Source organism: Macrobrachium rosenbergii, chromosome 47, assembly GCF_040412425.1.
Source record: "Macrobrachium rosenbergii isolate ZJJX-2024 chromosome 47, ASM4041242v1, whole genome shotgun sequence".
Taxonomy (NCBI): Eukaryota; Metazoa; Arthropoda; class Malacostraca; order Decapoda; family Palaemonidae; genus Macrobrachium; species Macrobrachium rosenbergii.
Window position 1 is genome coordinate 22695215 of NC_089787.1, and position 22564 is coordinate 22717778.

The 22564-nt window shown below is 36.5% G+C and overlaps 2 protein-coding genes across 4 annotated transcripts; both read left to right on the top strand.

Annotated features, from left to right (window-relative positions):
- Nucleotides 1-3060: 3060 nt before the first annotated feature.
- LOC136830634 (gamma-interferon-inducible lysosomal thiol reductase-like) lies at nt 3061-7690 on the top strand. The gene is made up of 5 exons (XM_067090212.1): nt 3061-3169; nt 4118-4264; nt 5083-5250; nt 5843-5989; nt 6500-7690. Exons 1-5 carry the CDS (start codon nt 3098-3100, stop codon nt 6593-6595), a joined length of 630 nt encoding a protein of 209 aa, XP_066946313.1. The 5' UTR covers nt 3061-3097; the 3' UTR covers nt 6596-7690.
- Nucleotides 7691-8218: 528 nt separating this feature from the next.
- Nucleotides 8219-20880, top strand: Pbgs (Porphobilinogen synthase). 3 transcript variants are annotated; one of them, XM_067090209.1, is made up of 9 exons: nt 8219-8352; nt 10676-10809; nt 11796-11907; nt 13749-13883; nt 14680-14800; nt 15421-15653; nt 16051-16167; nt 17787-17886; nt 18832-20880. In XM_067090209.1, exons 2-9 carry the CDS (start codon nt 10682-10684, stop codon nt 18906-18908), a joined length of 1023 nt encoding a protein of 340 aa, XP_066946310.1. In that variant the 5' UTR covers nt 8219-8352; nt 10676-10681; the 3' UTR covers nt 18909-20880. The 3 variants fall into 3 exon arrangements, with proteins under 3 accessions (XP_066946310.1, XP_066946309.1, XP_066946311.1); XM_067090208.1 differs by having other exon boundaries at nt 8273-8395; XM_067090210.1 differs by lacking the exons at nt 17787-17886; nt 18832-20880 and adding an exon at nt 17593-17671 and having other exon boundaries at nt 8273-8395.
- The last annotated feature ends 1684 nt before the right edge of the window (nt 20881-22564 follow it).

Below are 22564 nucleotides of genomic sequence, written 5' to 3' on the forward strand. Positions count from 1 at the left end.
TTTTTCCATAATTCAATCAGGTGTCAATCTTAAGGTAGGTTCTCACAGGTAAGGAAAAGCCCATACAAAAACATAAAGTTTATTTATGTTTTTTTTATACATTTCTGAGAATATCAGTCCTTATCTAAAGACGCAACGGGACTTCCCTGCGTCGTAGATACGCTTTTTAGGCGTCTGTGGTTTTATTATAGATAAATAAAGTGTCTTATTATAGAAATATAAAAAAAACAGATTTTTTTAAAAGTGACAAACGTGGGCGGATTTCTTGAAAGCAGTTGTATTAAGCTGATGCAATCGACCCAAAATTTCTCATCATTTGCGGTTTCTCGTAATTGTTTGTGAAGTCATCATTGTTCGTAGTAGAATTCTGTGTCTGTGGGGAGATAGATAGCTGTACACAAACACACGCACACACACACACACACACTACCTATTTTTGAAGTTAGATTCCAGGTACTATTAGGCCTTTAAAATTACGTCTCATATTTCGTAAGTACTGGAAATTCGATCTTAGGTTAGGCCTATCCTGGACAGATTAGGCTAAAAAAATTACAATTTAAAACCCACAAGATATGTGAATGCAAGTTATAGATAACATTTGTCTTCTTAAATGAGACTGTAAATGTAGGTGGGCTCTGAAAATTGTCATTAGAAGTCTGTAAATTTGGAAAATAGTTTTTTTAAGGCTTTAGGCTTTCAGAATTACATTTTAGATGCCATTAAATATATAAAGTTACATTCTAGAGAGCACTAGGCTTTATCATTTAGATTTTACAGAGGTTCCTAGGCCGGTAAAGTCAGATTTTAAATAATTTTCCTGAAAATTATTGGAAAATAGTTTTTTTCAAGGCCAAAATTACATTATAGATGCCATTAGATATATAAAGGTACATTCTAGATAACGCTAGGCTTTCTAATTTAGACTTTACAGAGGTTCCTAGGTCTGCAAAGCCACATTTTAAATATTTTTTCCTCTAAATGATTGGAAAATAGTTTTTTCAAAGCAAAAATTACATTATAGATGCCATTAAACATATAAAGTTACATTCTAGATAACACTAGGCTTTATAATTTAGACTTTACAGAGGTTCCTAGGCCTGTAAAGCCACATTTCAAGTACTTTTCCTCTAAATCATAATTTTGTCAGCCCACCAAAACTCGGGAACAAGCTCACGTGAAGCTCTGGGAAATGAACCACCTGGTGAGGTGGCTAACAGGTTTCAGTGTCGAAGGTCAACAACGAGAATATTGTTCAAGGGTCTGAAGAATATTTGTTGCCTTTTGAACGCAACATTCATTTGCATGAAGCTTTGGAAGGTGAAAATCAAGACAAGGTAATGCATTTGACCTTGGAATACAATGTCAAGGTTACTAATTCCTGAACTATATTATTATTATTATTATTATTATTATTATTATTATTATTATTATTATTATTATTATGTAACAAGCCCACCACAGTGGCCATTAACTTGAAATTATTATTATTATTATTATTATTATTATTATTATTATTATTATTATTATTATTATTATTATTATTATTATTATTATTATTATTATTATTCAGAAGATGAACCCTATTCATATGGAACAAGCCCACCAAAGGGGCCACTGACTTGAAACTCAAACTTCCAAAGAATATGACAATATTCATTTGAAAGAAGTAACAGAAGGTAATGGAAAATGCAGAAAGAAGAGATGAAGAAGAAATCAACAAAGTAACAAATAAACAGATAAAAATGTAAGTAAAGTATTAAAATGACAAGGAGAATTGTATTAGGGCAGTAATGCACTGCGTCTTCGCTTGAACTTCTGAAGAAGTCCCAATTGCACAAGATCCTCAGCGTGGGAGGCTGTTCCACAGAGCTGATGGAGGTCCCTAGTGAAGAATTAGCTTTGGGAAATCCTGGTAATATAGCACTTACAATGTTGGACTCCTTATCTCTTGTTTTTGTAACAGGAATTTCCTGAAAACTGTCTCAATGATTCGTGTGACAGGTTTATGAGATATTAGGTTCCCATGGATGACACAGCAAAATATGGGGCAATTTTCAGTTTTCTGAAAAGAAAACTATTGTGACGGCTTTGTCTGTCCGTCCGCACTTTTTCTGTCCGCCCTCAGATCTTAAAAACCACTGAGGCTAGAGGGCTGCAAATTGGTATGTTGATCAACCACCTTCCGATCATCAAACATACCAAATTACAGCCATTTATCCTCAGTAGTTTTTATTTTATTTAAGGTTAAAGTTAGCCATGATCGTGCCTCTGGCACTGCAACAACACAGGCCACCACAGCCGACTGCGAGTTTTATGGGCCGCGACTCATACAGCATTATACTGGGACTACCGAAAGATAGATCTATTTTCGGTGGCCCTAGTCTTCATTATACGCTGTACAGAAAACTCGATTGCATTTTTATTTAGAGAATTTTAGCTTCAACAGATGACACATGGATAATTTCGATTTAATATATTTCATTTTTTTATTTTTTTACTTGAAGAATTATATCTTAAAATAGCAATAAATCTTGGCTGTATTACTTATAAAGATAAATTGTATATTACTCATGGAATTTAGTGTGTAATACTTATGAAATTTATTGTAGGTACAATTAAATAGTTGCCTAAATTGTTAAGTATGTGCATAAAGATTTATAAAAATCTGTAATTTTGATAAACCTGTTTAGAATATTCCATTAGTTTTTTGAATAAAGAAAGTATTACAATGTATTTTACAATATTCCAAATACAATAAATTTTACAATATTCCATTGGTTTATTGAATAAAAAATAAGTTTAACACAATAAATTTTACAATATATCATTAGTTCATTGAATAAGAAATTTATTAGAATAAATTCAGGAACACTCTCCTTTTACAACGACATAAAAAATACTTGTTTAAAAAAACAATTTTAAATTATCAATTAAAAATAAAACAACTGCTTACATTTCCGAAATACGTAACCCAAACAAACTCCCTCATTGGTCGAGTGAAATAATGACGTCACAATAGACGTCACCATTCAGCAGTCCGTGACGTCACTTGAGCTATAAAGACTCCGTTGGACGGTGACAGATCCCATTCTCCATCATGAAGTCGGTTGGAGCTGTCGTGTGGTTTGGGGCAATTTCCTTAGTCTCGCTCCTAAGCGTCGGGGCTGTCGTGAGTATGGAGAGAGGAGTTGGAAGTTTTTTTTTTAAGGTTTTCATTATTTATTTTCCGTAATTGGTTGCGTTTAATCATAAATATTTTTATATATATCTATTAGCGTTGAATTAGCCTATATTTGCATTCCATACTCGTCCATTTTTAATATTATTTCTGTATTTTTCTCTCCGTCAGTGTCGATTGGTTTTGTATTCAAAATTAAATTTCAATTTCCTCTAAAACAATAAAAACAAAACTTATGAAACATATCAGATAGTTAAATATATATCTATAAGAGCATTTTGCATTACATTATTCCTTAAGTTCATTCTAATGTAGACCTATACACTTAGAGCAATGACATACAGTCATACACTTTCATTTGAGCAATTTTAAAACGCCAGGTAAATGTAACTCAACCAATCAATCACGTTTTGATGAGGATAATTATCGAAAGGTGAATCTGAGTCTTGGTGTGGTCCTCAGGACTCTGCCAGCCGACATGAGACTAATCTGAGAGAGAGAAAAGCGAGCTACAGTGTTGTATAGTGTTGTCTAAGGCCAGCTCATAATTTATATAATAAGCACTGTACAGTGAATGAATTTTATCAATGTGTTTTGAAATATGAGAGAGAGAGAGAGAGAGAGAGGTACAGTGCTGTATGATCCATAAACACTGAGTAATGAATCACTTTATCAGTGTATTTTAAGATATATCCTTTATTTCAGCCCCTAGTAAGAAGAATATGTAATCTGTGTTGTGCGAGAGGGAGAGAGCTACAATGTTGTATGAGTCTATATCAGTGTACTTTATTTTAAAATACATTTATATTTATGCATCCATCCACTAGCAAGAAAAATGTTGAAGTTCTATAAACAATAATTCCTCCTCGCTATCAGAACAGCTGACTGTGTTGGTCATCCGACGATATACTCAACCATCCACTCTCGTCCACCCACCAGAATGGCGCCGATCCGGTCAAACTGACAGTTTTCTTCGAGACGCTGTGTTCTGACAGCAAGCGATTCGTCACGAACCAGATGTATCCCGTGTGGCAGGACCTGAAGGACATCATGACGATGGACGTCAACGTCTACGGCAAAGTCAACGTAAGGGGGACTCTGTGCAAGAAGAAGCGTTTGTTTTGGTTTAGATTTCGATAGGAACGAAATATGGAGGAATGTGTTGGCATTTTGGGATGATTTTGATAAGCAGATGGCCCAACATGGCAGAAATGTTAGCAAAATTAATGTTTTCGTGTTATAGGATGAATATAGTAAACAGGTGGCCGTATATGACAAATAAATTAATAGATATTTAATGATGGACATCAACGTCTGGGCAAAGCCAACGTAAGGGAAACTCTGTTTAAGAAGAGGCGTTTGTTTTGGTTTGGTGGACTAAATATGGAGAAATGTTTTGGTGTTTTAGGGTTATATATGATACGTAGGTGGTCCAATATGGCAAAAATAGTGTTTTTGTGCTTTGGAATAAATATGGTAAACAGATCGCCATATTTGGCGTATATATTAATAGATATTTAATGATGGACATCGACGTCTACGGCACGGCTGATGTAAGGAGACTCAGTGCAAGAAGAAGAGTGTTATCTCACAGCTAGGCAGACTTTGGGCCTATTTTTCCCTCGTGTTCCAATGTAACCACAAGTGAAAATATATATTATAACATATCTTTTTGTCTCTTAACAGAAATATGAAAAACAGTAATTAGCAAAAATACATTTTATGAATATAGCTTGGTTCCCCTTCAGCAGAAAGATCATAAACACTAATTAGAAGCTTTAGTGAAATAAGATGCAAATGTGTTCTTCCCTACCTACCCAGAAATTAACATAGTTCTCTTAATTAGTCTTATTAAGTGGCTTATTTGACCTATTTCTTCACCTGAGTTTAACCTCTGACCTCAGGAAACTGCCCAGGACGAAGGGTACGCCTTCCGGTGCCAACACGGGCCGGAGGAGTGCCACGGGAACATGATGCTGACGTGTGCGAAGAACTACCTGCCGGAGGAACAGTTCCTGGCTTTTTCTAACTGCGTCATGGAAACTTTCCTCGCTACTGTGGCTGAGGAGATAGTATGTACAGTAACTAGAAATTGCATGGATTAGTGAGAGTGCGTATGACTGAGTTGAGTGGCGCAGTGTGTTGTGTCTGTAGAAGAGGGTTTGCATGTAGGTTTTATACAAAGTGCTTGTTAGTGCATGTGTGATTGAGTTGAGGGGCACAGTGTGTGTCTGTAGAGGAGGGTTTGCATGTAAGTATTATACAAAGTAAGTGCATGTACTTTTGAGTTGAGTGGCGCAGTGTATGTCTGTGGCAGAGGGTTCAAGCGCAGTATTTTACTAAGTGAGAGCATGTATCATTGGGCTGAGCAGCGCAGTGTGTTGTCTGTAGAAAAGGTTCACGTGTAGGTATTATACAAAGTGAGTGTATGTACGATTGAGTTGAGTGGCACAGTGTGTATCTGTGTCTGTAGAAGATGGTTTACATGTAGGTATTGTACAAATCACATGATGATTTTTAATAATTGTGATTACTGTTGTTATATAAAGATGAATATGATTTTCACTGTTTGCTAATTAGTTTTATTCGTGCCATGTTGTTCTGTCCAATCACACTGACACTTAAATATTAATATTGATATTTTTCTAATTTTGCCCATCTCAGTGCGCCGAGGCCCTGGGAATCGACCCTACCGCAATCCACAACTGCTGGAATTCCGTAGAAGGTCAAGAATTATTACACAACGTTGGAGAAGTCCAAGGGACTTTGGATCCTCCGCTCACCTACGTTCCTTGGATCCTAATCAATGACGTGAGTCCTACTGCCTGTGATGGTAACAGGAACGTGGTCTGTTTAATTAAGTTTTGTAAATTCCTTTCTGTCTTTCAGTCTAAAATACGTTATTTGAGTTCCTAAATAACTCTTTTGTAAATGCCTCTGTATCTCTCAGTCTAAAATACGACATTGAGTTCTTAATTAACTCTTTTGTAAATCTGTCTAATGTCCCTTGCAGTCTAAAATACGTTATTAGGTTCCAAAAGCCTTCTTGTGTAAATGTCTACATGTCTCTCAGTCTAAAGTACGTCATTAGATTCCAAAATAAGTCTTTTAAATGCCTGTGTATCTCTCAGTCTAAAATGCGTTATTTTGTTCCCAAAGAAATCTTTTGTAAATGCCAGTATATCTTTCAGTCTAAAATACTTTACAGAGTTCTAAACTGACTCTTTTGTAAATGCTTACGTATCTCTCAGCCTAACACAGTCTTCCTGACCCTGGAGTCATGTTTACAGTTTTTACAAAGAACATCAACCTCCCTCTCAGGTATTCACTGAGGAGCAACTCGAAGCTGCACAGAAGGACCTGAGAAGCGTCATCTGCAACGCCTACACTGGAGAGAAGCCTCCTCAGTGCAATTAAGACGCCCACCAGAGGCCTAGACGCATAAAAAAGGCAACGGGAAGGTGAAGGGGGTCTGGAATTCGAAATATAACTGGTCTGGACTGTACTGGAAGTCATGGAGCTCCAAAAAATAACTTAAACGGAAAGTTTTAATGTAACAGGTACATCCTGGAAGGTATAAAGTATTATTTTCCTGGAACAAGGCTAAAAAATAACTTAAACATTAAGTTTAACGTAACAAGTACATCCTTGAAGGTAGAAAGTATCATTTTCCTGGAACGTGGAGGGTGGAAATTAGTTCGACTACAGGAAACAACTACTAAGTGATTGCAACATCAACCTGGAATGCAAAAAACAACAGTGTTTTGTAAACTTCAATAAAAACAGCAGCCTGGAACGTGAAGAAATCCTGGAATACAAAATCTGAAACCCTGGAACACAAAAGAATGATCTCCTGGAACGCAAAACTGTCATATTCTGGAACACTAAGTAGACCACTAAGGCTAGTGAAAATATATGCAACAAGAGTTAACCAGAACTTGTTCCATGAAATTGAAAACTCGCGAATTAATTTCTTCATATTTCCAGATTCCATCAGTAGTATAGTTCATAAATATTAATTTGTCGTAAATTATTACATTATAACTTCCGTCATACTTCCTCGCCATTGTAGAATACTTTTGTTTACTATATTTACAAAATTATTAGACCAAAAGTCAACCTACATTTTTCCGCCCATGTCTTACAATTATTACTTTTAACAAGTCTTATAGTTTTCTTTTGATTTTACAAAATACTCTATATCTGGTTACGGTTCTGAAGTAAAAGATTAATTTTTTTCAAAAGCAAATTACAAAAAAGTCAATTTTACCGTTGTATAAAGGACTTTGATTTTTCACATTTAGAAATGTTATCAAATAACTGAATTGATTCCATAGTTGGGGAAAAAATACACACTTTTTTAAAGGTGTAATATGACTTCCAGTGATTTTCCTTCACACTCACATAAGCCATATTTCCGTTGTTCATCCTGATAACCAAAGCAGTGCTTTAACTTCCAGTTTTTCCTTATAGCTTTACTCTGGATATAAAAATAAAAATAATTACGAGGGATGTATAGTCTTGTTTTCTCCATAAGATATTTTCCTTACTTTATCCAGTCTTCGCTTACAGTAATGTTAAGAAAGTCATATTTTTCTTGTCTAAAAATACTATAGATAAAATCTGCAATATACAGAATACACAAACATTTAAAACGCCATCCTCTTTATACATTTCACCATAAAAATAAAAATGTAGAGTACAAACATGAGCAATATGAAAAGCACACAATAAGAGGTGCGGACACAAAGACGCCATTCTGTTTACAAAATTTACACATTTAACCATGAAAATAAAAGAATAACAGATAATTAAAACTATGAGAAACACTTAAAGGGTTAAAAAACAACGATAATAGATTGAAATATAGAAAACGAGAGTGGCAAACACTCAGAAATACAGACATCTAGTCTTCACTTTCCCATGGCAACAAAAAAAAAAAGTTTAGATCTGTAATATACATTTAAACGCCATTTTCTTTACAAATTTAACCAGAGAAATAGAAAATAACACATAATACAAATATCTGAGGACTCAAAAGCCATGAAAACAGAAAGAAACACACGAAATAAGAGGCGAAAACAGAGAAAAACATCTAAAAAATAAACGCAAGAAGAAGAAGCGTTTGTTGACAACAGCCGAAGAAGACTCTTGCCGGCGTCAACAGGTGACAGGTGACGTCTATCTCTACTTAATTGCTGTCAGCGTTGGAAATAGGTAACTGTTGTTGCTGACAGGACAAAATGTATTATATTTAGAGTTTTTCTGTTCAAATTTGAACCAAATAAGTGTGAAATAACGTTAAATAACGGAGATTTATTGCAGTTGCTTCGGTTGAGCAGTTACGTCAAGATGGTGCTTTCGGTTAGACTTCGTTAGGCTTCGTAGACCCAAAACCTAACGATAATCATATTTAACGATTATAAAAGCCTTTTATCATTTAAAAATTAAGAAATATCATTGTATATAATGTCTTTAAGTAGAGTGATGTATTGATTATGCTTGTGGTTAGGCCTAAGTAGCCTGGTATAGGCCTACGTATACGGTAACCATTTCTGTAGGCTGGTTGTTAACCTATAGACTAGTTTAGGCTACATATGAATTGGTTGTGAAGATATCGTTTGTTAATGGTGAGAAATTAAGTTAATTTTTGGTATTTTCCAGTTTTCCGGTTGGAACTTTGAACAGGTTCGTATAAGCCGAGGCTCTAGGCCTATAGCCATGGGCCAGGCTAGTCTAGGCCTATACGTAGATGTTTTTAGTCTATGCCTATATGTAGATGTTTTTATAGGCATAGTTTGGTGATGTTTTGATATTTTATATATTTATTTTGGTATTTTATTCTTCCTGTATCTAATGATTAGGCCTATGCAGATCCCAGTGGGAAGTTGGCGGGGGGGGGGGGGGGTTGTTTGAGACCAAGCGCATAGGCCTGGGCTAGATTACGACGTAAAATAAATGGCACTGGTCGGTCCCCAAAGGAACCCCTCTAGCTTGACCTGAGTACCATAAAAGTTTAACCTAACCTAACCTGACCCAGGGTGCTAGGTCGGTCCAAACCTGGCTGTAGCCCAAATGAACCTCTCTGACTTTACCCAGAGTACCAAAAGAGTTTAACCTAACCGAGTGTGCTAGGTCGATCGACACCTGGCTATAGCCCGAAGGAACCTCTCTGACTTGACCTAGGATGTGTCCTAAGTTAACCTAACCTAGGGTGCTGGATCCTTATTCTGGTTGGAGGCCTAGGGACCTAGAGAGCCATATAAGAGTAAAATAAAGTTGGTCCTCTAATTAAAAACTTTGAGACAGACAAACTTGTGCATCCGTATGATCCATGAAATATATAAACTTTATTTCTTGTATTTCATTGCCATTTTTTCAAGGAGAGATTAAAAATTTTTGGGGGGCATAAACCCATTTATGTACAAAGACCCAGTTGTCTTAATAGAAAGCTATGTTACTGCAGTGTGCTATATGCCATAGGCTAAGTACAGTGCTTGTTGACTAGCTAACTTTGTTAAACTTTCAAATAAATATGACTTAGAAACAAACTTTGGGAATGTAACTGGTGTATTTCTAGGACTGTCCTTGCAGGGATGCATTGTAACCTAACTTAACCTACCCCGGGGTACTGGGTTCTTACGTAGCTGGCTGCTAGAGGACCCCCCCTCTGACGTAACCTATAGTGCTAAGAAAGTCAAGTTAAATACACGGGTCTTAACCTGACTTGACGTTGCTCTCTGTGCTTATGCGCATACTTGTGCAGTGTCCCTACTCAAGCATGTAGCTTACTGCCTGTGCCTTTCAACACACGGGCCTAGATACTGTGCTCGTTCATGCTGGCGGTCTTAATGTCAGTGTTTGCTCCCGTAGGGAGTTGGTTAGGCTGCCACTGCACCTTGTGGTGTACTGAAGGCATTACTTAATGTTCTTTGCAGTGCCCCTTCATCCCCGAGCTGCAACCCCTTTCATTCTTTTTACTTTATCCCTTTTCATATTCTCTTTCTTCTATCTTGCTTTCCACCCCCTCCTAACCATTGTTTCATAGTGCAACTGTGAGGTGTTCCTCTTGTAACATGTATGGAACCTTTTCACTCTCAATTTCCCTGTTGACACCGAATGATCTTGTAGGTCCTAGCACTTGGCTGTTTGCCTGACTTTTATATTCCATTCCACACTGAATTCTCATGTTTGTGCATAATTAATTCCCAACCTTCACCAAGCACTGGGATCAATATTCCAGCATGGCCACTTCTGTGTGTGTACAAGACTACTTTGGGATGATAAATAGCATTCATGATATGTCCCTGTGTCTTGGTTCATGGCTCTATGCATAATTTCAGCTTATTATAATAGTTATCCTATGCATCTTGTTGCTACTCTGAAATAGAAATGGAAATGAAGGAAAAGTATCAGTGAAATACACTGTACAATTTTATCTATGTTGCAAATAGTGTATAGTCATAATTTGGTATAATATACCACATTAATTTTCAGATTAAGATGGCGTCCTACGAACCTCCAGCAAAAAGAGTTCTTCACAGCGGTTACTTTAACGCAACTCTGAGAAAATGGCAGTCATCCAACACAGAAATTCATCCATGGAACTTGATGTATCCCATATTTGTTGTGTGAGTGTCATTCATATTTTTCTAAGTTGCACATTAAATGTTGATTTGTTTTGAACATTCAAGGTGAATAGCAGTTATATTTTCCATTTAGGCATTTTTTTTTTATTAACAACAGACTACCAAATAGATCGTCAATTGTTAATTCTGTAACGCACAGCACATTGGACTTTGAAGTTAAGATAATACTTCTGTCAAAAGTAGAATTGATAATAGTCAGATTCCAAAGAAAATATTGATCAAGAAATACAGAGATAAGGAGAGAAAATTGGGATGCTACATTTCTACCTCTCTGACTCTGTAAAGTTTGATCAGTTCATAGTAAGGTTTGTTAGTCATGGGGAAAGGCTGACTCAAAAACATTGATGATGATGATGGCTGGAGGAGGCTGTGATATAGATGGAGAGAACAGATGGAAGCCTGATTCAAACAACTTAAATCTTGTGCGCACCTTGAACAGTTAAACTTAGAGCCATATTTCCCATTACCTTTTGTTACTTCTTTTGAATGAACACCATATTCTTTGGAAGCTTGAATTTAAAGTCAATGGCCATTGTGGGCTTGTTCTATATGAATAGGGTTCATCTTCTGAATAATGATAATAATAGAAGTAATGTTGGAGAGGGTACATTGCCAGGGTTTAAATTTCAAAAAGGTTTTACCAGCATTGGCCCAGACTTATGTGTCCATATTGACTGCGAGAACTCAATGAAGTATTATTGGGAGAATACTGTATTTAGACTCCCAGCATTATACTGTACTGTATCATCCATATTTAATGCATTTTGAGCAGTTGATGGATGCCAATGAACATAGCTAAATACTTGAAAGAAAGAATTGTTGTTTTAAATACTTGAAAGGGGGAATTGTTGTTCAAGATTTCAAAGCATTACCACCAAACTTTGTCATATGGATGAAGGGGTTGAACTAATAATCCTGTTATTTTGGAAAGATTGCAGATGACATGCATATCATTCACTAAATTTCAGTGATGAGCCCGATGCAGTGCAGCCTGTGGACAGTCTTCCTGGTGTGTCGCGATACGGAGTCAACCGACTTGAGGCTGCAATCAGACCCCTTGTTGAATTGGGATTGAGTTCTGTAAGTGTATAGTTGCAGATCTGTTGATATTTTGTTATTCTGCAGCCTAATTTTTTTTTATGGTACTGCAACCTTTATAATTGATCTGTCATGACGTATAGTGAGCATGTATTTAGTAGTGTTTTGTTTTTTCATAAAGCACATTTGTGACAATTGTTAACCTGCCCCAGCCTCAGTGTTTTGTGGCAAAGCGTTGAATATTAAAATAAAATAAAAAAGCCACAAAAAAAGCACAAGAAAAATATAATTATTACTTACTTTGTTCAAGAAATGTAAGAAGTGGCTTGAACTATGCAGGTAATAGTTACGGTATCTGTTTAACTTTGCCAAACCCATTGGGTATCTGAGATTTCTGGAATTTGCCGTATGGTAACTAGCAGCTTATGAAAACCTTGATACTAGATCTAGCACTGGACAGATTAACCAACTCACTTAATACTTAAAAAATTCAGTGCTTGCTTTGTCAGTTACATTCCTCAGCACAGATTTAATCCATTCTTTGCTTCGTTATGTTCAACAAACCATGGCATTATTTTCTAATATTGTAATTCAGTCTCGGTATGGAGTGGCCTGATGATCGTGGTGTGATATATTACAGTTAATCTAACCACTATTCAGGTGGTATAAAAGATTCTGTCTGGTACAGAACGCAAGATGGCGAAGGGAAAAGAAGATTTATTTAGCTATGAGGGAAAAGATTAAAGGAAATAAATTTTCAGTTGTGGTATTAATGATTTGTAATAAATATATTGTATACAGGTTTGGTCTGATGCTTTGTTCTTAGAAGCATGTCCCCAGATTTTGTTGAATCAGTTCAGTTTAATCATTTGTTGAATTAGTGGCAAATATCCACTTTCTGTGTGTAATATCAATAATTTTTGCAACCTTTATAAGCTTTGATGGAATATAATTCATTCCTTCCAAGTTGAGTACGAGTTAATGATTTATTATGCTAATTGGTGATTATAGTAATCAGTCATACTTGAGATAAAAACCCATTTTGACTTAAACAAGAGCAATAAGTAAGTTTGGTCTGTTTTCTTCTCAGAATTATTTACAGGAATTTAACCTTGTGTGACTCCACTACAGGGAATACTGTATACTATCTACTTTGTTGGTAAATGCTTCAGGAAAACTTGAGCAACTATAACATTCAGCTTTGTTAAAGGTGGCCACAGCTTGTTGTTGATAGGTCCTGAGGTTATGAAAATTTCTTTCTAATTTTGTTCATGCCTTTGTTAGGTAATGATAATCTTCATCCTCAACATTTTTACTTCAGGATTTCTGGGCCAGATCTTCATCTTTGCTCTTTTCCTATTCGTGGGCATTCCTGTTACTTCCGTACTAGCTACCTCTATGACAAATTGTTTCCTACCCCAACTCATTCCTTAGGCAAGCATTACTAATAAGGCTCTTTACGTCATCCCTTTGTCCCCTAGCTGCAACCCCTTTCATTCTTTTTACTGTACCTCCATTCACATTCTTCCATCTAACTTTCACCCTCTCCTATCAACAGTTTCATAGTGCAACTAGGAGGTTTTCCTCCAGTTACACCTTTGAAACCTTTTACTCTCAATTTCCCCTTCAGCACTGAATGATCTCATAGGTCCCAGTGCTTGGCCTTTGGCCTAAATTTTATATTCCTTCCTTCTTACCCATTCTCATTACATGTGCAAACCACCTCAATATTTGATATCTCTGTCTATTTTCTGTACTGCATGTCTACAGCCTCTTCATTTATAGTAAGGTCTTGTTTAACAATAATCATATTTTTTCTGTAGCCTGAGATTAGGCCAGTGAATATGTTGGATGCAGTGCATTAGTTTATTGGTTAATTCCAGGTGCTGCTCTTTGGTGTCCCGTCAAACATGCCGAAGGATGAGCGTGGGTCCAGCGCTGACAGCCCTGATACGCCTGTGATGCAGGCTGTCAGGATCTTGAGAGAGAAATTCCCAGACCTTGTGGTTGCTTGCGATGTGAGTACTGTATTGTCTACTGCCACTGCTGATAACACTCTCTCTCTCTCTCTCTCTCTCTCTCTCTCTCTCTCTCTCTCTCTCTCTCTCTCTCTCTCTCTCTCTCTCTCTCTCTCTCTCTCTCTCAGTATGGCGGGTCAGTAAAGTGAGTGTATTGTGGTTATTGTAGGCTGTGACCTGACTGATTTTCTGTTGTATAAACACTTGCAGAAGTAGGTGTAGCTTGTAGTTACACCTGTTCATTATGGAGTAAGAGAGAACATGGCCCATTTAGTATTAAATGGCAATATTATTATTAGTATTAGGAATGAGGTTTTCTAATGGAAAGTTGCACATGGATAGGGTTTTTCAAAGTGAGGACTTGGCAGTTATTGCAGTGAAAATTAATGAATGTTATACCTCGTCATTAATGCCTATAATTGTTCAGTTTCTTATGACACGCATACGGTTGCTTGCTTTTAAGATTAACTGTTGGATGGTGTGACTGTTTTAAGCTTACTGTCATAGACATCTGTCAAACAGTCGTTGTTTTGAGGTATTTAGTACAGACACATCATGGTTCAAGTTTGTGATAATTTACAACAATCAGGTTGTCAGTTGGTGTGGTTATTAAATGGAAAGACTGTAAGTGAACTGTGGTATCAAAATATATGTCAGTAGGGGGTTTAATTCTGTAATGTGGATATAGTCCATCTTTTCGTAATCTTACCTTGCTAAACGTATACAGTACACAAACGAAATCATACTTACAATAAGTGTCCAAGAACCCGTAATGACACTCGAAACATTATTTCAGGTTTGTCTCTGTGCATACACAAGCCATGGGCATTGCGGTATTTTGAAGGAAGACGGCACTATCGACAACTCCCCCAGCATAAGACGCATAGCCGAACAAGCTGCGGCCTATGCTAAAGCAGGCAAGTACTGAATTGTTACGGCTGAGATATTTTATCAAATTGACGTAGGTTCCTCTGGGACTTGAGAAGCGTTTGTTCGTAGTTTCTTGAAAACTTTATTTTTTGGTGAGGCATCTGGCAAAGATTTTTAGTTTTATTTTTTCTGTGTCTGTGTTTTTCCTATTGCTTTTGGGATTCTCTGTTGACTAAAATTCTGCTTTTTCTTTCTTGTAAAATTGATTTTAAAAGTAAGGTTTTTAATTTTGGAACTTGCACGAATGTAAAGTGTAGTATGTTAAATATGTTTGATGCAGTTCACAACATAGATACTCTTATCAGTAAGTCAGTAATACTTTGTAAGGAAAATACTGAGAGTAAAATATTCATTACAACCCTAATGCAATTCAGCATGTATAATATTTTTATATATTAATTTAATTTATCTGTTATTCTGATAACTGATCTCCTCTTTCCGTATTTCCCATTACCTTCTGTTACTTCTTTCGAATGAACATCGTATTCTTTGTGAGCTTGAATTTCAAGTCGGTAGACCCTGTGGGCTTGTTCCATATGAACAGGGTTCATCTTCTGAATAATAATAATAGTCTGCAAAAGTTCATTCGTTATATTTTGCCGTGCAGGTGCCCAGATCGTTGCTCCTTCCGATATGATGGACGGACGCGTGGGAGCTATCAAGGCTGCCTTACGCGAAGATGGCCTTCAGTCCAGCGTGTCGGTGCTCTCGTACGCCGTAAAGTTCGCGTCCTCTTTCTACGGACCTTTCCGGGATGCAGCGAAGTCTGCTCCTAGCTTCGGTGACCGAAGGTGCTATCAGTTACCCACAGGGTCAGCGGGGCTGGCTAACAGAGCTGCTGTAAGTCTGTCACTGGAGTTCCTCTAGTAACTCATTTTAAGCTGGAATCTTTCTCATGCTAAATCATTTATATTTTAGTAATGGTGCTTTTTGTCACTGTTATGGCTAGAATATCCAGAATTTTTTAAAAATTCAAACAGTATTTTGAATGTTTGATGACAGAGGCCCATTTTTCATATTTTTATCAGCTACATCATATATGAAGTTAGTACCATATTTCAGTGCTGTCTGGCAGCTAAAAATATTGTTGCAATCTTACAGTATTTTGAACTTGATGACAGAGGCCCATTTTTCATATTTTTATCAGCTATATCACATATTAAGTGAGTACCACATCTCAGTGCTGTCTGACAGCTAAAAATATTGTTGGAATCTCACAAATTTTTTATTTTTTCAGGAACGAGACGTGGAAGAAGGCGCAGACATGCTTATGGTCAAACCAGGCATCGCCTACCTTGATTTAGTTCGACAGACAAAGGACAAGTACCCTAACCATCCCCTTTTCATATACCAAGTAAGTTCTCCAGTTGTCAGTCACGTTTATTCACGGTCGAGGTATATTGCTCATTAATAATACTGTATTATTATCTATTGACCCTACACCAGTCTCCTTGACTTACTTTGCTCAGTAATGTTAATGTTATCATGTAGGTTTTAAGCAAATCTTTATTTTTACTGTACTTTTGAAGTCGTATTTGCTGCTAGCAGCATCAGATGAAGTATATAAGATGAAAAATAATTCACACTTTAAAAGGTATACAGTTCCAAGACTCTTAGTTATTAAGGTGGTGGTTAATCTGTAAAAGATCATACTAAAAGCTTTCTTGTGTAAAGTTATGTATTCATTTTGTAAATTATTGAGATTATATATACCGTATTATATTTTAAAACATGTTGGATTACTGCACTTATAGCTAAAGCTGTATCTACTATGTTTAGAGCAGGTATAGCTGTTCCTGTGAATAATTTTTCTGGAATAACCAACCACTAGTATATATAGTAAAGGGCAAGTTAAAATTCATTCTCAGGAAAGCAAAGACAGTGGTCTTGTGGACATGTAGTCAATCTACACTACACATATCTTTGGATATTAGCTTCCTAAAGAAGGCCTAGCAAGTCAAGAAAAATCCCTTGTAATGGAATGGGCTATATTAATTGTTGAGTTAGAGCTTGACAGTACTTTTATTGCAAATTGTTTCTGGTGAAAGAGAACCATACATCTGTGGAGTTTGTTCTGAATCCAAGTTAATATTGTACTTTCAACCACGCATGTTCTGCGTAAAAGTTTACAGCGGAGGTCTGTGAATGAAATAAAATATAAAATAAAAAGTTACCATATGAGGCTTAAGAATGCAATTAAGGAATCCATGTACATTAAGTAAGAGTTCCCCATATGTGTAGCAAATAGTACTTTCAGCACCAACCCAATTGCTGTGTCATTGTGAGGTGCTTTTTTCTTTAATATAGTCTTTGTGCTAATAGTTTAGACTAGCCCAGCCTTAAAGGTTTGGGGTTGCTATTTAAGGTAAAGAATTAATAAGATATTTATCATTGATTATATAAGATGCTGGTATCCAATATGGCACGAAAATAATCATCAGTACTGTAAATGTATGATTAAATGTACGGTACAGGTTTTTCTAAATGTCTTGGTTAAATTGGTGCATCTTATAGGCAAAGGGGTCTTTCAGGCCATGAAATATGGTAATTAAGTTCACTGCCTCCACGAGAATAGGTATCCATTTCTCGGTCAAATTTTCCATTCAGTTCTACTCTTCTTTTTAATGCAGAAGTTCGGTCTCTCCAAAACCAAACAGGATTTTTATTGCTTCAGACATACTGTATCTTGGATGGATTATCGAGTTGACATAGCTAACTGTCTATCCAACAGTTATGACGTTTCCTTGTCAGATGAGTTAATCTTGATTCCTGTTTGTAGAACATAACTTTGAAGAAGGCCATGGGACCTGCTTCTCGAAGAAAAGGCGGCCCTTAGTCCAATTTGTTTTAACTTAAAATTAAGGTACGTGTTTCAGGGTCGTCCCCAGTTCCTTGTCGTGTAAATAGGCATTAGTTTATTATAAAATCGTATTCACAAATACTAGTTTTGTAAAAGATTTTGATGTTCTGCAGGTCTCTGGTGAATATGCAATGCTTCATCACGGAGCAAATGCAGGCGCTTTTGATCTCAAGACAATTCTGATGGAGGTGCTTACTAGCATGAGGAGAGCAGGTAATAACGCGCATTTTTTTTTTTTCTTAAATCATCATATGTATTTGTAAAGCACTGCAAATCATTGGTTGTACAGTTACAATTTTGTAGTAATACATAATTACCAGATGTGAATTGACTTAAATAATTTTATATTTGTGGACATGCTTGCAACTTCCAATAGGCTTTATAAAAATATAAACATGTGGCCCAGTTTGCTTTCGGAGAATTATGCAATTCATGACTATGTAAGAACACTGCAGGTTATATTCTTCGTTGCCAACCATTGATGAAAAATTAGAAAATAAGGAATTATACCTCCATGTCAATGTGAAGAGCTTCCTTTCATATGTTTCTTTTCGGTGCCTCTGTGTGCACAAGATTTTAGTACAATAGTTTTGCCTTATTGTTTTGTTTAGTGCGACATAACCTCACCTTAGTTTTTGTTGACATTGCTGATTACCAAGAATACAATATTACTTTCTTTTTTTTAAGAAAGCTCAAGCTGATGCTGTCAGTATTGTTACAGAGTAGTACAAGGAGACTGCCAAATCTGATACGCAGACTCAAGAGGTCTCACACAGAGAATTGTTAGATAAATCTCTGAAATTGAATGGGAATTGTAAATTACAGGTTTGTTTAGACTAGTAACCATATTAAATTCCTGTTAGCTGTAAGGTATCTATAAACTATTCAGTTTCGCCTATAACAGAGTCTTCGTTACTTATCAGACTGTTTCTTATCAGAAAGGCGAGACCTCCAATGTATCTATTAAGTTGAGGTGCTACTGTATTGTATACTTACCCTTTTCTTAATTTATTCTCTTATTTATGTTCTCAGTATCTGAGTGTAATACATTTTCCCAAAGATTATTCCTAGTGTATAATTATTGCACCACAAAGTGTTAGAAATGCTGTTCATTTTCTTAAAACGTCATATTTTAAAAAATTTTTCCCCATTTTGCAGGAGCTGACGTGATCATCTCGTACTTCACGCCAACGGTCCTGAAACTCCTGAAGGAAACAAAATCAGGTTCTCTGTAAGGTATCGGTTCCAGAGGTCAAGCACTTCTTTCTTCAGGGCATTTTTGGCGTTCCTATGAATTAGGCTTCCACAGGTGGTAGTTCAGTGCTTTCAGTTTCCCCTACTTAAATTTCAGTTCATAAACTGTGTAATTGTGCCTTGCTAAGTGACAGTTCATTGACTTATTAAGAAATAATATGCCTAGTAGCAGCTGGTAATGTAGGTGTTATGGTTGCGTATTTGGGTGGATATTTTAAAATTTTATTGGCTGCATAAGTTTGCGTCTTAGTTGGTCAATGAACGCGAGTTCACGTTTCTTAGTTGGTCAATGAACGTGTATTACTATATTCAAAGTTCATTAATTTAACTATTTAAGGTGCTTCAGAAGCATGTTCATTCGTAAGAATGATTTACAGTAAACTTTGCACCTTGATCTTAATTGGACTTCACTAGTCCCTGCCAGTTGTTCGTGAAAGTAGAATGATAATCTTATTTTGGGACTATTTAGTAAAAGGCCTGAAGGAAGGAAAAAAAAAAGAGAAGAATACAGAATAAGTTTGGTTCAACACAAAGGAATGAAAGCCTAACTTAATTAAATGAATCTTTCCAATGAATCAGTTCTCTCTACTGGTCAATGCTTCTGTGTTCATGGTAGAGCTGCGCACAATAAGATCACTAGTTAAAGTATTATTTTCTGTGCCTAAAAATTTTATAATGTAAAAGTTTGTCAAACCTATTATATAGCATCTCTCAAGCCCACCATATTTTAATAAATGCTAGATATTATGGAATAATGAGGCTTACAGGACCAAATTAAAGAAAGTCATAGGAATCAATGGGTTGTAGCATTCTTTATAAAACAAGAGGACCACAATGAAGCATTTCTGACCTGTCTTCAGTGTGGTTATCATTTGACTCTTGAGTATTGTGTTTGATGATTACCCCACATGGCCAGTCCTTGTATGTGGAGATAGCAGGTCAACACTAATAGTCAATGTATTTTATGAATGTCCAAACTTCAACCAGCAGTGAATGTCAAGTTTTGTAAATGTCAGTATTTAAATTTTGCAAGAGTTGCATTTTATTAAACAAGGTTAAATTTTACATTTAAGACTAAACCCATTCAACTAGCCCTATTAGAGTTGTGAATTTTAATCCATCTGGTTGAGCTACCTAATAATTGCAGTAAAAATTACTGCAGTCTGCATTGCATGCAGTAGCTATGTAAATTTGTATTTCTGTGAATATGTGAAATAAATATTCATAGACATATGTAGTAGATGTAAGGAAGTTCCTTGAGTGCACTTTCTGGGATCTTTAAGCATCATCTTGCCACCAAAATTTGGACCAAGTGGCCAGTAATAATTAATGGATTTTCTTCCCCTGAACAGTCATCTCGGATTAACTTAAAACTGGTGATAATTTAAGATATCGAAGTTCAGGCTTTTTCTTCATCATTGTAACAAAGCTGAAATATGAAAAATTATATTTGCTTCTTGGTACAAAGTTTGGCAGCAAGATGAATTTACTCTTAAAGGAACATTCTCCCCTACTTTGTTCAAATGATGGATGTAATTTTTGTAAAACAAATCGATATCAGTTTAACTTCAGTAGTATGAGACTGCCTCGTATAAAACTAGAAATAAGGCCTTTGCATTTGGAATGTTCCATTGTAAACCAAAGCTAACGAAGAACATACATTATACTATCATTCATTATCCATCAAACTTCAAGCTAGAATCCAATAATCTTTGCTCAAAGGAACACAAAACAATGATCAAATCCGAACCTGGTTACAATTATTTTACAGTTTACGAGTGACTGAGTTATATGCATGAACTAAAAGATGTAGATAATTCTGCTTGATACATAGGTTATCTTTTTATACTCTGAGGTTGTGCATTTGTGCAACGTACTTTTGTAATAGTGACTGATTTTACTTTTGTAATAGTGATTGACTTTGAATGAAATAAATTCAAGTAATTTTTAAAATGATTTCATATCGACTTCTCCTTTGTTTTTGATGTTCTCTCTAAAATCATGCTTTGTGCAACAGGTGGCATAATATGACCTCTGCATGGATTACTTTTCATGAGGACTGGTAATGTTACTGTGTTTTTGTAGGTGAGATCTTTCCTAAGAACTAAGGGGCCTTCTCAACAAGGAGTGTGCCGTATCCTGAAGTAACCTGCAAGTAGAGACTACCTGGAGGAGGTGAACCTGCAATTGTCTCTCTTGCAGACAATGATGGATGCAGCTTGCTGAGATTGGCCAGAACAATATTCACTGTGAATGGTTGTCCTCAGGATGAACAGTTCCTACAGGATAATTCTCTTGGGTGAAGTGAGGGCTACCACAGATGGTGGACCCATGAGCAAAGGCAACTGTTGGCAAGTGTCAAAGTCTCTGGCTGCTACATTAGAAGGTAACTGGGAACATCTGCTGTTATGAGGAAACAGTCACTGCTGGAGCAACAACTGGAACAGCAAAAAGCACAGGAAGAGCAGAAGTTGGTACCAAGATTGCACGATTAGCAGAGGCGGTGGTTATTTCAGAAGTCACACGAGCTGCAAGTTTAGGCCAAGAAACCCATAAAAGCAGGCTCAAGTGTGGCTGCAGACAGAATAAGGACTGCTGAACCAGTTGAATCGATGGTAGCAGCAGTCGAAACAGAAACTGCAAGCTAAGCGTGCATTAATGTAGTGGGAACGGCAGTCACCGCTGGCATAGCTAACAAAACAGCATTGTAAGAGCTCTTCTAGTGTAGCAGGTGGTGTGGCTAGTTCCAGTGCATATACAGACGAGGAAATAACCTAATGGAGATGATCCTGAATCACTCCAGGCATAATGGAAAAATGCTCTTCAAGAAAGCGTCTGCCATAAGAACATCCACGGCAGAAAAACCATGAGCTGGAGAAGCAAGACGTGGCACGCGTAGAGCAGACCTTGTGTGGCAGGTATGGAAGCAGTCAAAGTTTAGCAGACAAGCTGGGCGGCAAGCGAAGGCACATCATGAAAAGATGTGTTCTTTCACCTTCACCTTCACCAAAGAAGAGGAATATCTGCCGTAGAGGATGATCTATCACTGGGCAGATGACCAATGTCAGTAAGTGTCACAGATGAGCATTGGCCACAATACTTGCAGGTCCATATCTCCAGTGAGGTATTTCAAGCACTTCTGATTTTTTTGTAGTTATTTTGTGCTAAGAATGCAAATGTATATTATTGCTTGATACTTAGGAGTGAGAGGCAAATTTATCAGGCTACCTGAGTTTATTTTGTTAGATCGTAGTTTAGTCATTATACTAACCCTATTCTTTGGTGTTGTCTGTTGATATATGCGCATTCATATTTGTATAACTAATTGTGGATTTCTGGCGGACATCAGTGAAGCTTCTTTCACTTCCCATAACAAGTATCTGCAATTGTTGTTTCCTTTCAACAGGAGCAGTGATTTCTTCACACAATATTGTATATTTTGTGTAAGGCAATTGAGTTATGTAATGCTTATTGCTGTGACCTTGATTGTGTTTTATAATGTTTGAGATGTATTTTGACTGTGTGTTTTGGCTGTATACTGTGTCCTTTTTTGGCAAAGTGTTTAGTGTGCATTTTTTAATAATTCGAGGTGACCATATTGACAGTTATTTTTCATTGACTTCTTGCTTCAGCAGAG

What these genes read in the sequence shown, in the direction of transcription:
- LOC136830634 (XM_067090212.1), top strand. Translation starts at nt 3,098, where the DNA reads ATGAAGTCGGTTGGAGCTGTCGTGTGGTTTGGGGCAATTTCCTTAGTC. An exon ending in ACGTCTACGGCAAAGTCAAC is followed by an intron (nt 4,265 to 5,082) that starts GTAAGGGGGACT and finishes CTCTGACCTCAG; the next exon opens with GAAACTGCCCAGGACGAAGG. An exon ending in CTTGGATCCTAATCAATGAC is followed by an intron (nt 5,990 to 6,499) that starts GTGAGTCCTACT and finishes CCTCCCTCTCAG; the next exon opens with GTATTCACTGAGGAGCAACT.
- Pbgs (XM_067090209.1), top strand. Translation starts at nt 10,682, where the DNA reads ATGGCGTCCTACGAACCTCCAGCAAAAAGAGTTCTTCACAGCGGTTAC. An exon ending in ATGTATCCCATATTTGTTGT is followed by an intron (nt 10,810 to 11,795) that starts GTGAGTGTCATT and finishes ACTAAATTTCAG; the next exon opens with TGATGAGCCCGATGCAGTGC. An exon ending in TTGAATTGGGATTGAGTTCT is followed by an intron (nt 11,908 to 13,748) that starts GTAAGTGTATAG and finishes GGTTAATTCCAG; the next exon opens with GTGCTGCTCTTTGGTGTCCC.